Genomic DNA, 14,137 nt, shown 5'->3' on the forward strand with positions numbered 1-14,137 from the left:
GGACTATTTTGTCAACTTGAAAATAAATTTCTTTAAGATTCTGGTTAGAATTATATTGAATATGTGAATTAATTTGAGCATAATCAATGTCTTTGAAAATTAATTTTTGCATATCTATATAGTTCAAATCCTTCACTAAAGTATTATAGTTATGTAATTTCACAATATATAACATCATGAAACACTTTTCTGAGACTTAGCCATAATCAAAATATAGTTCTTATTTGTAATAAGAAAGGGAATTTTTTTAATTCCACATTTTAATGGACCAGTGCTGGTGAATAGGTGTAATTTTAGCCCATATATATTGATATTGTACTCAGCAAGCTTATCAAATTTGTGTTATTTCAAAAGTTTTCCTGTTGATTTTTAAATTATCTAGGTGGAATTACTACTATCAGTATATAATTTCTTTAAATTTCCATCCAAATTTCTATGTAACAATATTTTTGTCAAAGTGTATTAGTTAAATGACCTAACAAAATTGTCAATAAACAAGTATCTTTGTCTTAATCTTGATTAAATGAAAAGTTCTATGTTACACTAATAACTATGCTTCTGTATTTGTTTAGTAGACATAAAAGTTATTAAATGTTGCTTCTATTTAAACTTGGTTTGGGTATTTATCTTGATTAGGAGTTAAATTAGATTAAACATTTTTGCAACATCTGTTGAGATAATTTTATGTAAATTAAAATTATTTACTTTCTAGTTTTAAATTATCTTCAAATTCTTAGAATGAATCTTTTCATTTGTAATATATTTTAAGTATATATTATGAGACTAATTTACTTTTACACTTTTTTTTTAGCAGTTTTGTGCCTGTATCTAATTGCCTACCTTCTCATTATTTGCTGTCCTGTACTGTTTTTACTCATTTTGAGGATAATTTTTTAACTTCTTAAAATAAATGAGAATAAAACATTTAGGTTCACTGAAGTAGTTTGGAGAAGGTAAAAATTATGACATTTTTAAACTTAGTAAAAGTTTTTTATAAATCCATCTGAATTTGATATCTTGTGTATATTTTGATAGTCCATTCAAAATCTTTGAAATTGTTGATTTATTAAAGTTTTTTACTACTAATATAAATTTTTGTTAACCTATGCTTTTTAAAAACTTGGCAATTTCAACTGAGTTTTTAAATTGTGGAATAAAATTATTTAGAACATTGATTATATAAAGCTCTGCTATTTAGTATTTTCTACATTTCATCAATTTTTCTGCTTCTCGTATTTCTTGATCAGTACCATCAGACTTTTGAATTTCCTAATCTTTAAAAGATTTTGGTTGTACTACCATTGTCTATTATATTTTGATTTTCTATTTATTTATTCATTCATTTATTTATTTACTACTTTGATTTTGGTTGACATCCAAAAGCATAATTACTGCCCTTCAGACAAATTCTAACTTTTCCTTTTGCTGAGTCTATGACTTGGGAAATTTACTTAACCTTTCTATCCCTTGGTTTTTTGTTTGTTTAGTTTTTGAGACAAGGTCTCACGCTGTCACCCGGGGCTGGAGTGCAGTGGTGCGATCTTGGCTCACTGTAGCTTTGACCTCGCAGGCTCAAGTGATCCTTCCACCTCAGCCTCCCTAGTAGCTGGGACTACAAAGGTGCACCACCATACCCGGCTAATTTTTGTATTGTTTGTAGAGGGCAGTGGGGTCTCACCATATTGCCCAGGCTTGTCTCGAACTCCTGAACTCAAGCATCCACCTGTCTTGACCTCCCAATGTTCGGGGATTACAGGCAGGTGCCACAGCACCCTGTCATGCCTCTGATTCTTTAAAAACCAAAGGGAATGAGACTGTTTTTAGGAATAAATATAAAATAAATAGCACACCTAAACCACCTAGAACAGTACCATGTACTAAGTAAGCGCAAGGTACATATTAGCTCCTTCTTAACTTCTTCACCCTTCTTTAAATTTTTCTGTTGTTCATTTTTCTTAACTGAAGGTGAATATGTGCCTCATTCATCTGGAAAACTTTTTTATAAAACATGTACTAATGGACATGGATTCTTAGCTTTAGCTGGTTTTTTCATTTTGATTGTGAAAAGCTTTTTCGTTGCTGAGTTCTAAACATTTATCTTTTACGTAGAAATGTCCATCTTTTTCTTAGTTATAGAGAATAGTTCAATTTTCAAACTTTTTTGATTTAACATTTTACTACTTTACATTCTACATAATACTTATTCCATGGAATCTGTTCTTTGTTATAGTGTACATGGTTTAGGTGTGTAAATGTTTCATGTGTATTTGAATGTTTGTGTCCAGATTTCTGTCAAGTACAGATTTCTACATAAAAGTATTGAATTAATTTTTGCTAATTGCATTCTTAAAATATTCCATATCATTCTTTCTTCTGCTTGATATGGCAGTTTATTAAGTGTGTCTTACATTCTTATTATTTGTGGATTCTTCAGTTTCTGTTTGTGAGGCTTCTGCTTTATCTATTTACGTAATGCATTGTTAGGTATGTCCAAATTCATGATTATTGCATCTTTTCCATGAATTTTTTCTTTTCTTTTTTTTTTTTTTTGAGACAGAGTTTTGCTCTTGTTGCCCAGGCTGGAGTTCAATGGTGTGATCTTGGCTCAATGCCACCTCTGCCTCCCAGGTTCAAGTAATTCTCCTTCCTCAGTCTCCTGAGTAGCTGGGATTACAGGCACACGCCACCATGCACAGCTAATTTTTTTGTATTTTTAGTAGAGACGGGGGTTTCACCACATTGGCCAGGCTGGTCTTGAACTCCTGACCTCAGGTGATCTGCCCGCCTTGGCCTCCCAAAGTGCTGGAATTACAGGCGTGAGCCAACATGCCCAGCCTTCGATGAATTGTTTTATTCTTACTACTCTGTAATCACCTGTCTTTAACTGTTACTGTTGTTTACTTTAAATGTTATGTGATTATTAGTTTCAGTTAAATATGACAAATATAAACAAGCAATTGAATATATGCATGTGGAAGAGCATCTATCTTTCACATAACTAAAAAATACATAGGAAAGTTTTTGTGGCACAAATTGTCCAAGGGAATAGTGTGATTCTATCACCAACAAATGATAGGATAATAGACATTAGGCATAAGTAGCAGTCACCGTGCTCATTAGTTAGTGGTAGATTCTATCCATTTATTTTCTGTCACTGTGGTTTTCTGCTTTAGGTATGCCTCTTGAAAGCAGAACATAGTCGTGTTTTGTTTTCTTATTTATTCTCTGTCTTTTGATAGATCAAGCAAATTTATTTAAATTCATGAACATTTCTGATAACATTGAACTTGCTTTTACCCTTATTAAAATTTTGCTAGTTATCACTCTCTTTTCACTCTTTTTTTGCTTTGAGATTAAAGTGATAAGTTCTTTTTATTCATTTCTCCATCTGTTCTTTTTTTTTTTTTTTTTTTTTTTTTGAGACGGAGTCTCGCTCTGTCGCCCAGGCTGGAGTGCAGTGACGCGATCTCAGCTCACGGCAAGCTCCGCCTCCTGGGTTCACGCCATTCTCCTGCCTCAGCCTCCCGAGTAGCTGGGACTACAGGCGCCCGCCACCACGCCCAGCTAATTTTTTGTATTTTTAATAGAGACGGGGTTTCACCGTGTTAGCCAGGATGGTCTCCATCTCCTGACCTCATGATCCACCCGCCTCGGCCTCCCAAAGTGCTGGGATTACAGGCGTGAGACACGGAGCCCAGCCTCATTTCTCCATCTATTCTAAGTTTCTATTTTTATATAACGAATCATTCCCCAAATTGCAGGCTTAAAACAGCAGTTTATTACTTTTTTCCTCACGATTCTGTGAATTGCCTGGACTTATTGGATAGTCTCTCATTGTGGTATTTCATGTAGTTGCCATCAGATAAGGGATGGGACCACAGTCATCTGAAGGCTCAAATGGGATGAACATCTACAATGATCCAACTCAATGGCTGACATAGGGAGGATTCCCTCTTTTTCTACTGATTGGAATAGTTTCAGAAGGAATGGTACCAGCTCCTCCTTGTAACTCTGGTAGAATTCGGCTGTGATTCCGTCTGGTCCTGGACTTTTTTTGGTTGGTAGGCTATTAATTATTGCCTCAATTTCAGAGCCTGTTAGTGGTCTACTCAGGGATTCAAATTCTTCCTGGTTTAGTCTTGGGAGGGTGTATGTGTCGAGGAATGTATCCATTTCTTCTAGATTTTCTAGTTTATTTGAATAGAGGTGTTTATAGTTTTCTCTGATGGTAGTTTGTATTTCTGTGGAATCAGTGGTGATATCCCCTTTATCATTTTTTTGGGGGTCTATTTGATTTTTCTCTCTTTTCTTCTTTATTAGTCTTGCTACTGGTCTATCAATTTTGTTGATCTTTTCAAAAAAAACCAACTCCTGGATTCATGGATTTTTTGAAGGGTGTTTTGTGTCTCTATCTCCTTCAATTCTGCTCTGATCTTAGTTGTTTCTTGCTGTCTGCTAGCTTTTGAATGTGTTTGGAGAGCAGTTTCTCATAAAAGCTTGTGGATTCAACTGTAAAAGTGGCAATCCACTCTGACTCCCCTCTCCACTGCAGAGAGCTTTCTCCTTTCACTTATTAAACTTTTGCTCCAACCTCACCCTTTTGTGTCCACACTCCTTAATTTTCTTGGTCATGAGACCATGAGCTCAGATAACACCTTAGTAATAATATCAATGACCCGGACCTGTTTTGGTAACACCAGCTCTGGGGCCAGGACACAGGGGCACTCTCAGGCAGAAGACTGAAATCTGTGCAAGTGGTATACAAATTTATCCCTTCATACACAAATCTCAGGCCAGTCTCTCTCTTGGACTTCTAAAATTTTACATTCATTGTGATGAGAATCAACATTTTTGGTTCATTTCAAAGGACAGGCTCAAGTTTTGCCAATGCTAATATGGCTCAGCAGAAAAATACATGTGGCATGTATTAAGAAAGCACATAAAGGATCTACATTGACTGGGTTTTCATAATCACAAAAAACGAATAAATTTGTATGAGTATCTTTATATGAAGGCAAGGAGGAAAACAGGTTAATGGAAGCCTATGTAAATGTGCTTATGATTTAAAACAAACTTATTTCCTCAGGAAAAATATATTTTTCACCTCACCTGTTAAAGTCTTAGGAAAGCTTAACCTTGATAATCTCCTAATAACAGAACTTATGTTTCTTTTCTGAACCTCATTCCTTCTCATATTGTAACAATGAAATAAATAAATGAATAGCAAGTGAGTAGTGGAGCACACTAAACTCTGAGTACTGACTGCCTTCTATTCCACTTAATACCTTTATAAGAACATTGTTATGTACCTAAGTCATGTCATCTATAAAACTAAGGTAATGATAACAATCATATGTCCCTAATATAATGGTTTTGATGATTAAGTGGAACATAGTAAATGTTTAAAAATGTTTTCTATTATAACCAATTTGGCTAGGATAGGTGGAAAGAATAGAAATATGATAATTAATTGTGAAATGTATAATATATATTAATAGGTCATCAACATCAAATTAAAAAATATAGATGATTACCATGATAGTGAAACCAAAGTTTTTAGACAAGTCAAAGCAAAGTTGAAGTCTCAGAGACCATTGTGTTTATTTGCTAACTGTATTATCAGACTGCTTAGTTGATACAGTGAATACAATAATTCTTCCAATGTACATAAACTGCCAGACAAGCAACTCAATGCAATTCACTCACTCTCGGAGAAGTTTATCCCCTCTGCCAATGTTCATCTTTCCTGGCAAACCATCCTTCAGTATTCCAGGCAAACTAGAGCAAGCTGAAGTTGAAGAAGATCCTACTTTCTATTCCATTCAGAGAGCTTCCGGGTCTTCAAAAAAGATCTAGTCATGTGGGTGTGAAAGAGCTGAGTCATGAAATTTGGACCTTATTATAAGTCCAGAAGGAAAAACAAGGGGTTTGAAGCACAAGGGTGATATGATCTAATTTCTACTTTTAAATGATCACTCTGATTGTCGTGAGGGAACTGATATGGGATGTACTGGGGGAAGAATGTTACCAAGACCAGGTCGAGGCTGTTAAAGACCTCCAGGAGAGAGCATTGTGGGCTGAACAACAAGCTTCTAGTAAAGATCATGCAAGTGGACACATTTGAGATGTATTTTGAAGGTGGAAATAATTAGATAAGCTAATGGGTAGTGCCTGGAGGGAGTGAGGATTTTTGAACCACTAGGTAAACACCTGTGAGTAACAGAGAAAAAGTTGGGATGTGTTATGAAAGATGAATCCTAAAATTTCATATGTTGAAGACTGACGCTTCAGGACCTCAGAATGTGAACATCCATAGTAGAAGGGAATTGTGTTGTTGACGGCTGCCACCCACTCTAGGTGCCCAAGCTCCTGCAGCAGCCCTACTTCTCCCTTTCACCCACACTCACTCCCAGACAGTGTCCCTTTCAGCTCTTCCATCACCCCTTCTTTTGATTTGGCTGGTGAGAGGATAGCTGGTATTTATACTTTCTTGATATGCTAGTCTCTTTTGCTGATTGTTGACATTGGAGAAGGTCATGGAAGGGACCTGAGCTGAGCGACCTTTAGGAGCATTTCCTGTTCTTTTCCTGTACTCTGCTGCCAAGGAGAAATCTGTCTTTCACCAGGCTTGCAGCTTTCTCCGTTACCCACATCATCAGGCAATATCTGTCTGGCACCCCTCTTTGTTCCTTTTCTCTGGCCTTCCTTTTTGACATGATGGTTGACCTGAAATCACCAAGGCAGGACTGCTCATCTCCAGGTCTAATGGAAAACAGTATCTGGTGAAACCAAAGAAAATAATCCCAGTAACCCATTGGGAGCTGCTTGGCTTAAGCAACTACCCTGTGCCTAAGACACAACCCATCAAGCCCAGCTAAAACTGATCCAGTTTCCACAGGGCCAGAGAAGAATTGCCAATTAAGAATGCATTCCCACTTCAAATATGTCTATATTTATTTCAGGGAAAATACCAATCTGCCTGGGTCCCTTATGAGAACACTGTTGTCTGTAGAAAACTCTAATCTATTAGGAAGCCTTCTTGTTTTGTTATCTGCAACTCTTCAGAAGAGCCAGACCAGACCCTCGTATGCAAAGCACAGGATCCACTCATGCACATCTGTCTAGGGCCTTGTCTTTATGATTTTCTGTCACATGGCCTCTCAGCCATGCCTCCAACCAAGCTATCCTCAAATAAACACTAGCCATGCACAAAAAGTGAAAAATTACACAAGGCCTACACAAGGTCTGAAATGGAAAGTGCAGCTGGTGATACCGAGTAGTATATTTTATGAATTGAGGAACAGGGAATTTCTAGGTATCACAGAGCAATCAGCAGCTGAGAAGAGGAGTACCAATCCAGGACCCTGGAAGGATTTTTCAGAAACTTAATAGTTTATTGTCCAATTATAGAGACAAAAATGAAAATAAAGATAGTGAGGAGTACCATACACCATTGCTTAGAAGATTAAATAAATGTCATCTCCCACAAGTCATGTGGGGAGAAAAAAACTATATAGGAAGAAAATTACAAACGACAAGGTAGTCTCAGCATATAAAATATCAACAAATAAATGTAAGAAAGAGAATAAGAAAGAATTAGTATTAGAATATCATAGAAAAAATCATCTTTGTGAAAGAAAACTCTGATGAAACTGGTGACATAAATACTGAGTAAAAAACAGAAGACCAATCAAGGCATTTGAGGCTTGAACAGGCATTACAAATCATCAAGTTGAATATATAAGTATGGCCACTTAGTTATTAGTGGTGAAGACTACGGTATTTGTTAGAAGAAATAAAGTAGACGATGAATTCTATAGAATATTCTGGAGAAAGTGGAGGTCTTAGCTACATGACATCGTGTGGCTCACTTTGGGAACCACGTTTCAGTTTGTTTAGGTCTAGAAATTCCTTGGTGGTTTCTGTGTTCAGTTTTGCTTTAATAATCCCTAAAGATTTTTTTAAAATACAAATTTTTTAGCTTGCCTGTATTGTACAGCACCAACGCTTGCCTGAGTGTAGTGAGATCCACAGAGTTTGGAAAGTTCCTGTAGCATGAGGAGGCTGCGGGGCAGCCTTCTGTCATCTATGTGTACCCAGCAGTGTGCTGTCCTCACACAACTCACGGATAAGCAGAGAGCATCTCTATTACATGAAAAATTTAGCTAAATATACAAATATCCATGCGCACACATCATGAGAGATGGAAATAGGCTATCAAAAGAGTCAGACATATTGACCGTCTTCACTGTTAGCTGTAGGATTGCTGCCCAACCCCCCGACACACCCGCACAAACTCACATACACACAAATGAAAAGCACAGTGGGAAGCAGAATAGCAGTCTTTCCAAACAGACTGAAAAACAAATGATGTCTAAAGTTCAATCCTGACACTGTGCTGATTGCTTGGACACAGTTCCGTCAAAACATTTGTCCAAGTCATAGTTGTACCTTTTAGAAATTAGCCACAAACAACATCCTCCCCAACCCTTCCTGCTAGGCTAGAGTCCCAGAAGAAATGAGGGATACACTTGACCTGAAGTAAGCAAAGCAGAACCCAGTCTCTGAGGCGAGGAGGCCCACCTGGTAGGGAGCTCAAATGCGCCATTGTCCTGCTTGTCTTTATAAAGGGAGCTGACACGTTTCTCCCAGCATAAAGTTGGGAGTGACACCAGAGCCTTCTGCAAGATGCTTCTGATTCTGCTGTCAGTGGCCCTGCTGGCCTTCAGCTCAGCTCAGGACTTAGATGAAGGTAAGCCGAATTGGGGGAAGATATTGTGACTCTGATTGGGGTTTACGGGCGAGTGCTATAGAGGGGGAAAGTGGAGGGAAGAGAGGAGGATGAGAGAACAGATAGGACTGAAGAGTTCTCATGCCAAGGATCAGAAGACCTGTTGTGCCTTCATTCCTCATCAAGACCTCATAATTTATTGATTGCACAAATAGAACCCAATAAAGAATTTGTACCGGGGGAGTGAGAGAGTGAGATTTGCATTTATAGAGACATGGGACTGCTGGGAAGGATGTGGAGAATGCAAGACAGATTCAGGGAAGTGCAGCTGTGAAGATCCTATACTGATCCCAGTAGACAGGGATGATGGTGGCCTTGCTGGACAGTGGATGAGCATCCATGAAGGAGATAAACACATGTCAGAGCTATTGCTGAGGCAGAGAATTGGGTAAACACTTGCCTCTGTCTACATAGAGTTAGAGAATCACCAGAGTGAAATATCGTCATTTTTCTCTCTCCTGCATGTAGTATTTTAATGTTCTGGGAAGGGCATTTGTAAGATTGTATCTAAGTGGCTATGTCTGGTGGCTCCTGTTGAGAAAGCTTGCAAACATAAACAACATATTTACAGATGAAAGAGGGCAGAAGGATCCCCAAATATTTCATTGAAATACTCAAGAGCCCTTTAACTAAATAAGCACTAAGGCTTGAGGAATCATGAGAGGACAAACAGGGGCCCTTCTATGTTGAGTTCCTGGTTGACGCTCAGTGTAGTAACAATCCTGCTTTCCCTTACATCTTCTTCCACTTCCGGTAGCATCAGAGAGTGGCTGATGAGATCTCAAAGGGGATGCACAGGGTGTGATCAGAGGTCCTTTATCCTCGTAGAACACTATGAGCTCTGAATGATTCATGAAGTAACTTTTCCCATCATCCTGTACTTCTTTTCTAGATGTCAGCCAAGAAGACGTTCCCTTGGTAATATCAGGTAAATCCCAATAAATTCTCAGTAAACTCTGTCTCCATTTTTCCCCGAAAAATTGATCAGTTCTCCAGTGTCTTCTTATCATCCTTGTCAGGAATTGGCTAATATCAGTGCCCCAGAGATATAAACAGTTTTCTCCCAACCTTGATTCTGGGACCATGAGTAAAGAAATTTGATTTTTCACCACCCTTATGTGGATTAAGAGGAGTTCTAATTAGGAAGCCTTGGGAAGCGGGGAGGTTGGGAGTTGAGAGGCAGGTCAGGGAGAGAGGGGCCGGCCGTGTGGTGAAGACAGAGAGATATGAAGAAAGGAGGGTTTTCCAGCATGAGCTCAGCTCTTCTTGTTTCAACTCACACAGATGGAGGAGACTCTGAGCAGTTCATAGATGAGGAGCGTTAGGGACCACCTTTGGGAGGACAGCAATCTCAACCCTCTGCTGGTGATGGGAACCAGAATGATGGCCCTCAGCAGGGACCACCCCAACAAGGAGGCCAGCAGCAACAAGGTCCACCACCTCCTCAGGGAAAGCCACAAGGACCACCCCAACAGGGAGGCCATCCCCCTCCTCCTCAAGGAAGGCCACAAGGACCACCCCAACAGGGAGGCCATCCCCGTCCTCCTCGAGGAAGGCCACAAGGACCACCCCAACAGGGAGGCCATCAGCAAGGTCCTCCCCCACCTCCTCCTGGAAAGCCCCAGGGACCACCTCCCCAAGGGGGCCGCCCACAAGGACCTCCACAGGGGCAGTCTCCTCAGTAATCTAGGATTCAATGACAGGTATGATTCCAGCTTATTATCCATCAAAGGCTCCAACTGCTACAGTTCTCCAACTTCATTGTGCCAGTGAATCTATTGAAAAGCTGTTAATATTTCCGTGTCCTGGAACACATTTCTCATGAGTTTTGTTCAAATATTCTGGGATAAGGTAGCAAGATCTTGTTTTTAAACAATCTCTTGAAGGCAATTCCAATTTTGAGAATCACTATCTTCAAATTACCTCTCTTAAATAGGGTTGGGAATGAGGACATAGAATCATGTTCTCCCTTTGGCACTCTGTTTCCTTTCCTCAAACTCAAAGACTCCCACTTATTTAAAGTTTTACCTGAACACTCCTTGTTCAGGACAGGCTCAGTCCTGCCTCACACTAGCATTTCAAGTCCAGTATTCCTGCTAAATGGTCCTTGGACTTTTAGCTGTTAAATGATATCTCATTTTTTAAAACACATTTCACATTTAAAGTCATACATGCTTAAGCTAACAAAAACTAATCTCACTGCATAGACATGTACCAAGCTAAATAGCAATTCATTTCTCCTCCCCTCTACCCTTCCCAAAACTCCCACTTTTTACTGTTTGGAAACTCCTCTTTGAAATATTTATTGCTACATAACTATATATAATTTTCCCACCACTAATACCACACTTTATATTCAGTTCTGTGTCTTACTTATTGGAAAAATTTATTTCTTAGCTTTCACATGAGTTTATTTAGATCTCTTCAGTGTTTATTGGTTAGTTTTTTTTTTAACAATTATATACGATGCTATTGTTTGGTTTTTCCGTAATTTACTTAACCAATCCCTGTCACTGAACATTAAAGCTGCTTTCACACTGTCCCTATTACAGGATATGTTGCAGTCCCCATCTTTCTGAAAATAACCCTTAACGTATCCAACAGCCACAAAGCATGAACAACCTAACAATAATCGTTTTTCTTCCTCATCTAAGCAACAGTTTAAAGCACATTACGTGCAATGGCATAGAAAGTGTGAACAAAGAAAATGATATTAAGGAGGGGGGCTGTAGAAGGGATAGAGGGCAAAAGGATGGTTTTGCATCTTCCTTACCGCAGTAAACCAATGAGGTATTAGACATTTCCTGCCATGTCAAGTCTTGCCTATAATCTTCCTTGTCTTTTTCAGGAAGTGAATAAGAAGATGACAGTGTTTCAAATGCCTTGAAACATAATGTGATCATGCTCTAACTTCAATATACCAATAAAATAATCAGCTTGCAATTTCTGATTGTAGCATCTCCTTCTGAGTGTTTGGGACTCTGGAATCTGAGACCCATGTTCACATTGTAAGAACATCCAGGACCCCTTCTCCTTGATGTTTCCAGCAAGCTTCTTTCCTCCTTATCCTTATTAAGTCATCTGCCTGGGGAAGGAGTTCCACTGTTTCTTTCCTTCTCTGTCTTCTTAGCTCGAATTTAAATTGCACAATTATTTTCAGGTCATTTCCTGATAGTCTAGTCAGCTTATGAATGTAAGCAAAACAGGACCAATGAAAGAAAGTCCCAGAAGCTGAGAGAAACTTTAACAAGTTTGAGAGTAACTTATTTTGTTTTCTAGGAAAGTGAGTATGGTTCTATGCCTGTATTCCCCAGAAGCCACTAGACCTATTTTCCCCTATTTTATCACTGATCAGTTCTGTCCCTGCCTATGATTCTTACCATTCTTAAGAAAACCTGAATGGATTTCATCAAGGCGGCAGCATAATTTGAAGGGCAATTGCGTGTGAAAATTGATGTGACTTGATTTACACAATAGTCAGAAAACATTTTAGAAATTGATGACTTTATAATGCAACCAGGAGTATTGAAAAAAAAGTAAGCAATGAGCTCAAATAATTAAAAAAGAGAGACAAAATACACTTGGGAGAACAGAAATAAGAATTAATGAAAATTTAAAAGATTAAATGAATGAGAAGAAATGATTCATAAATTTTGAACTAACAGTAATAACTTCTTGAAAATCCAATAAAATTGGCAAAAGATTGTGAAAATTCTGGAAGAATAAGGGAAACAGATAATCTTCAGAGTAATCAGGTAAAGCCTAAACAAGTGTTTTAAAAGATGAGTTTTTCCTACATTCTGAAAAGCAAACATGAAAAACTGAACACAGTTTTTACAGATATACAATATGGAGTGACTTATATACAAAATGACCTTAAAAATATATTAAACTCATTATAGTAGTTAATATCTAAGTAAAATATGATGAAATTTAATAGAGAATTCACTCCTCCCAAAAGCACCTTCATGGAAGATTCCTCATTAACAGGCAGTCCTTTAATATGCTGATTTATACAAAATGCTGAAAAGAAGAGAAATACCCCAAGTTCTTGAAAAAAAATTTTTTGATATGACTACTCTAACAGTAATAACTATAAATCTCACTTTAAATAATTTAAAACAAATTAAAGTGATATATGAGTTAAATGACCAAGCAGACTTGATTCTAGGAATGTTAAGGAATGTTCATTACTTGTTTTGGATAATGAAGTCAGCAGAGGAAAAAAAAATATGACCATCTCAAAAGATGCCAACGTTGTCTTTGATAATATTTAATATATTTTTTAAAAAACAATTCTTGTAAAATAGTTTTTTGATTAGCCTTCTGACCATGATTAAAATGGTGTACCTCAAAGTAGCTGCTAACCTTATGTGTATCTGCAACACCCTGAAAAATTATCTAATAAAAAGGCACAAAGAAAAAGCTTGTCAATGTTGTGGATAATTAGAAAGTGAATAATTTTATTTAATATTAGATAAACAAGCACATAACAGAGATACATATATTCAAATGGAAGGAGTAAAATTACCACCACATGCAGATCTGTTTTTCTGTCCAGAAAATAACAAGAGAATCTACTCAGGTAAAAAAGGAAAGGAAGGAAAGCCATTGTAATTAAAATAAAATTTAATACAATAGCTGTTTATTAATTCAACTTCTAAAGAATCTTTGTGATTACACAATGACCAGCTAGTAAATATAATAAGAAAATGATTATTCACAAAGGAATCAAAAGGCCTAGTCTTCGAATTTTTAATGCCATTGTGATAGCAAGCATCTGATTATTTTACTCTAAGTTATTTCCACTTCTGATTTTAAGAACAGCTTCTTTCCCAGGGATGGGTTCCCCCTAGTGATGTATTCTCTTCACCACAAGAGTTTGCAGCTCTGGCTTTCTTTCTGCTCATCTGTAAAGATAACTACAGCTCCTCTATAAACCATCTCACCATTATTACCGAAATCAGACAAATTCTGGAGATAATCAAAGCTGTGAGGATTAGAAGATCTCTTTCACATCTTGACCCAGTCAATTCCGTTCACCAGTGTTATGAATCCATTCCCCAAAATTCCAATTAGGAATTCTATATTTACTATTATAATGAGGATACTATACAAGGCATTTAGCATGGCTGCAAAGAGAGAGCTCCAATGTCTAACTGCAACGCTGACAATTTCTTCATCTATCACATGTACCTGTTATACATACTTATTAATTGGATGTGCAGTTAATTTCTTCCTTTAAAAAAAAAACTATAGGCTCAATATGAAAGTAGAAAGCACTAAGGTGTACTAATGAATGGGCACATAGCTTTTTTCACAAAAAGATTATTTTGCCCCAGACAG

At 37.5% G+C, this 14,137-nt stretch overlaps 2 protein-coding genes across 3 annotated transcripts in view; one reads left to right on the forward strand and one right to left on the reverse strand.

Annotated features, from left to right (window-relative positions):
• LOC739542 (salivary acidic proline-rich phosphoprotein 1/2) overlaps positions 1-14,137 on the reverse strand; it is a 201,555-nt gene that overhangs the window by 75,096 nt on the left and 112,322 nt on the right. The gene's annotated exons all lie outside the window — the stretch shown is intronic.
• PRH2 (proline rich protein HaeIII subfamily 2) lies at positions 8,674-10,491 on the forward strand. The gene is given in 3 exon segments (XM_024347692.3): positions 8,674-8,752; positions 9,684-9,719; positions 10,076-10,491. Coding segments are annotated over 3 exon segments (516 nt in total). The 5' UTR covers positions 8,674-8,688.

The sequence above is a fragment of the Pan troglodytes genome, chromosome 10 (genome assembly GCF_028858775.2).
Source record: "Pan troglodytes isolate AG18354 chromosome 10, NHGRI_mPanTro3-v2.0_pri, whole genome shotgun sequence".
Classification (NCBI taxonomy): domain Eukaryota; kingdom Metazoa; phylum Chordata; class Mammalia; order Primates; family Hominidae; genus Pan; species Pan troglodytes.